At 56.4% G+C, this 4,043-nt stretch overlaps 1 protein-coding gene across 1 annotated transcript in view; it reads right to left on the minus strand.

Moving 5' to 3' along the window:
• MN1 (MN1 proto-oncogene, transcriptional regulator) overlaps positions 1 to 4,043 on the minus strand; it is a 54,482-nt gene that overhangs the window by 47,545 nt on the left and 2,894 nt on the right. The window contains 1 exon segment of the mRNA XM_030885443.2: positions 2,639 to 4,040. Coding sequence (XP_030741303.2) covers positions 2,639 to 4,040 — 1,402 coding nt within the window.

Genomic DNA, 4,043 nt, shown 5'->3' on the forward strand with positions numbered 1-4,043 from the left:
CTAAAGAGGCCAGGAGGAGGCTGGACCCTGGGCGGAGCTGGGGTGGGGGTGGGGGGCGGGGTGCTGCAAATGGGGACCCTGTGTTTTGTTGAAAATCTTTCAACTCCATTTTCAAGTGGAGCACTTGATTCTGCCTTTCAGCCAGGGAGGGTGCTCAGCGGCCTGGGGAGGGTTATGTGTACCTATTTGTGCAGGGTGTTAGCATAATGAAAAGTTTAATCATCCTTATTTACAACCAGTGGGGGAGCAAGCATCGGATGCAGATACCTTAGAGAGCCACCGGGGGCTGCAGCATCTGTGAGTGACCTCAATTCAGGGCTTTATCTGGGAAGAGGGTCCTTGCACATTTCAGGAGCAAAACAAAGGAGGTCAAGCGACTCGCTCAGCCCAGGCTTAGAAGGTGACCAGCTTCTGAGCCCCTCCTCTGAAGGAAGTGGGGAAAATCCATCCGAGTGGCTAGCATCTGTTCCCAAAATTCTTCCCCCAGTCCTCTGACTGTGATCATGAAATAAACAAAACAAAAATATCTCTTTGGTGCTAGTGCTTCTTTCAAGGCCTGGGCCTGTTCCTTTCGTGGGATGATTGCTAGTTTTCTTAAGGAAAAGATGATGGTGGCCAGGCCTGGCTGGTTAAGAGGGTGGAAGGCAGGCACCTTACAAAAATCTCAAGAAACACCACCTTACCAACCTAGTCACCAAAACCCTTCCAAAGACTCACCTCTTTTCATGTATTCATTTCCCAAATCGGGTTTGTTTGGATCTGGGTTGGTTAACTTTTCTCTCTCCGTTTAGGCCAATATAGTCTTCATAATTTGGGGATGGGGGGTGGGGGGGGCTGAGGAATGGGATTAAAGGAAGAAGAGGAAGAGGCAGGCCGAGTCAGGTAGAAGTGACAGGGGCCAAGACTGTGCTAAGCAGCTATCGATCTTGGTAGCGAGATGTTGTGTAAAAGAAAATAAAAGAGAAGGGAGGCTGGCAAGGAGGCGGCCACATCTAAGTCTATTTTTAAAAAGGAAGGGGTGTGGGTAAGAAAATGCAGGGGAAGGAGCTGAGGGTCCCAAACTAACCAATTTATGGTCTTGCCTGGGAGAAGCTTGGAGACTGTTGACGTCGGCCTGGGCATCTACTGTGCATGCTAAACACCCAGCTTCAAATGAGAGGGAGCGTCCGGGGCTGGGCAGTAACCAGGAACAAAGAGAAATGCCAGAGAGCCGCATTCATGAACTAAAAAAACCTAAGCGGGGGAACAGGGCTAAGGGGGACCAGGCTGCTGAAAGCCCCAGAGTTCTGAGCTACCTAACTCCTGCCCTACATCACCTCGCCCTCCTCTCTCCTCCCCAGAACCCATCCCCTGCCCCCATCCCCAGGAAGAACTCCAAGGACCTACTCCCACCTTAAATCCAGGGTCAAGAGCTGGCACGATGTGGGGAGGGCTAGGAAAAAGAAGGCAGAGAAGAGCCAGAAGGGAGGGTCAGAATCTCCCGATGCAATTCTTTTAAAAGCCAGGATTAAAGCACCAGCCAGGGGCAGCTAGGGATTCTGTCTGATGACTCTGAGAGGCTTCAGCTAAGATTCAGAAGAAAAGGTGGGATGGGGTGAGGTGGGAATGGGACCTCGTTGTTAAGAAGACATTAACTGTTTAAATAGAAAGAAAGAGCCCTGGTAAATAAAAACAGACATGGAAGGCAGACCATGATATCTCTAGATTCTCTCTGCAGGGCCCCACTGGGCCATTCACTAACTCACTGAACCCCTCCCACCTTAAAGGCCCCCAGGCCTGGTGGGAAGGGGGGGGTGTGTTTAGAATGCAAAAGAGGCTTGGGACTAGACATCTGTCACCAAAGCCAAGTGAGATATTGACAAATGCGGGTCCTTTGTGTCTTAAGAATATGTGTCCATATCCCGGTACACAAATGAAGTCCCTGGTTCCAGGGTCTGGCCTTGGCTAAGCATGACTCCCTTCCCTCAATGTCAAGGAGAGGCACTGGGAAAAGACTGGCTGCCTCCTACCACTCCAGACAGGCCTTGAGTTTTTCAATGAACCCTCTAATAGTTAAGAAGAGACAAAACAGCTATTCATTAGGAACAAATGTCAAATTAGGCCTTGCCTCAGAGTGATGCTGCCAGACACCTAAGTGGTAACTTTGTTTTCTAAAGATGTTCAGAACCGGACAACTGAGTTGGCTACCCAGGCCAGCAGGAGGTGAGAAACACAACTTTCCAGGTGTCTCTGCCTGGAAAGGGGAACACACACGAAAAAGTGGGGCCAGGATACATGTTGGGGACATGGAAGTGGGGTGGTGTGATGGAAAGCACCTAGTCTTTTGAACACTGCAACACCGGGCAACTCAGCTAAAACTGGGGACGGTGGGGAGTAATGTAAGCCCACTCCCACTGTGCTACTATTTAAGATTCTGTGGAAGCACCTAGGGGTGGGGGTGGGGGTGCGCCCAAGAAGCTCTTTGTGTAACCCAGGTAGAGGAGGTGGGAATTAAGAAGGCCCCCTAGTGCTCTCCTAACCCCTGGGGTACCTGCCTTTCCTAAGCCTTCCAGGCCCAGGCTAGAGCCTGCAGTGGGGGAGGGGGCAGTGTCAGGAGAAGTGAGAAGGGACATGTGTGTGCGCGCACGCGTGCACATACCTTCTTTGCTGTTGGGGTTCTGGGGTTTGGCCTTCTCCCAGGGCGCCAGCGTCTTGTCGTCGTCCGCAACGTCCACCAGGGCCTTGTCAGTGGGCATGTACCAGGTGGCGCTGTGCTCCGCCATCAGAGAGTCCAGGTCGATGGTGCTCATGGCGCCCTTGACGGCCTCGGAGCAGCAGCTGCCCAGCTCGCTGTCGCCATTCTGTGCGCTCGAGGCCCCGACGGCGCACTCGCCTTTCTTGCCGCCCTTGAGTCCCAGGGGCTGGTCATCGGAGATGCTAAACTGCTGCCTCTGCAGCTGGATCTGCGCCTGGAGAATCTCCAGGGGGTGGATCTCGTCAGGTGGCGGCGCACCACTGCTGCTCGTCGGGGTCCGGACCTGCTCCAGGCCTGGCGTGCCAGGGTGGCCTGCGCCCGAGCCGTAGCTGTCAGGGGTCGAGGTAGAGGTAGACATGATGCCCAGGCCGAGCGAGGGTTGGGGTGCCTTCTGTCCGTGTTCGCCAGCACCCACCCCTCGGGGCGGCAGTTTGGGAGAGCCGGTCACAAGGGGGCTCCTGCTCGCCTTGCCCAGCGCCACGGAGGGGTTGTCGGAGCTGGAGGACACCTCGTCCTCATTGGCGTAGGTGGCACTCACCTCCTCTGAGGCAAAGTCACCCACGTGAGGGGAACTACCATTGGACTTGGCCCCGCCTTCCAGGGTCGCCATGAGGTCTGGCTGGTCCCCCAGGAGCAAGTCGGCCCCTTTCCCCCACGAGGGTGAAGTGAGCGCTTTCTCATGGGGCGTGGGCGCACCGCGCGCCTCGCTCGCGGAGCCCACCCCTACTGCCGTGCTGGGTGTCGGCTGCTGTCCTGGGCTCACCCCTGGCCCGCCCCCACTGTCTGGCGCAGCAGAGTACTTGTCGAAAAAAGTCCCGGGGCTCACGTGGCCACTGTCCCTTTTTCTGCGACCTCGTCCCCGGCCACCACCCCCGGGGACAGGCTTGCCGTCGTTCCCCGACGTAGACTCCAGGGTGTAGTTGGGAGAGAGGCTGGTGCCATCCCCCGGGGCCGGCGGGTTGGGCGGCCCTGAGGCTTTGGAGCCACTACAACTGGTCCCCGACGGGCCTCCGGGCCCCGGAACACCGGGGACAGCCCCTCCAGGAAAGTAATCCGAACCCGGGTTGCCGGCCACGGCCGCGCCTTCGGTCTCATTCTGGCTCAGTTTCCTCTTGCCCTCGGGCGGGTTCTTCTTGTTGAAGGTCACATTGAGGTTAGGGGCCCCGAGGCTGGCGATCATGTTCTGGCAGGCCGTGGAGAGCGCAGCCAGGCAGCTCTGGCCGAACAGGTTGTCCTTGGAGCTGGGCTTGTTAAAGGAGCCCAGAGAGAGCGCGCCCAACTTGCTGGCCGAGGAGCGCTGGCTGGGCTG

Source organism: Echinops telfairi, unplaced genomic scaffold (genome assembly GCF_000313985.2).
Source record: "Echinops telfairi isolate 266 unplaced genomic scaffold, ASM31398v2 ScPeMD7_29;HRSCAF=101, whole genome shotgun sequence".
NCBI classification, from domain to species: Eukaryota; Metazoa; Chordata; class Mammalia; order Afrosoricida; family Tenrecidae; genus Echinops; species Echinops telfairi.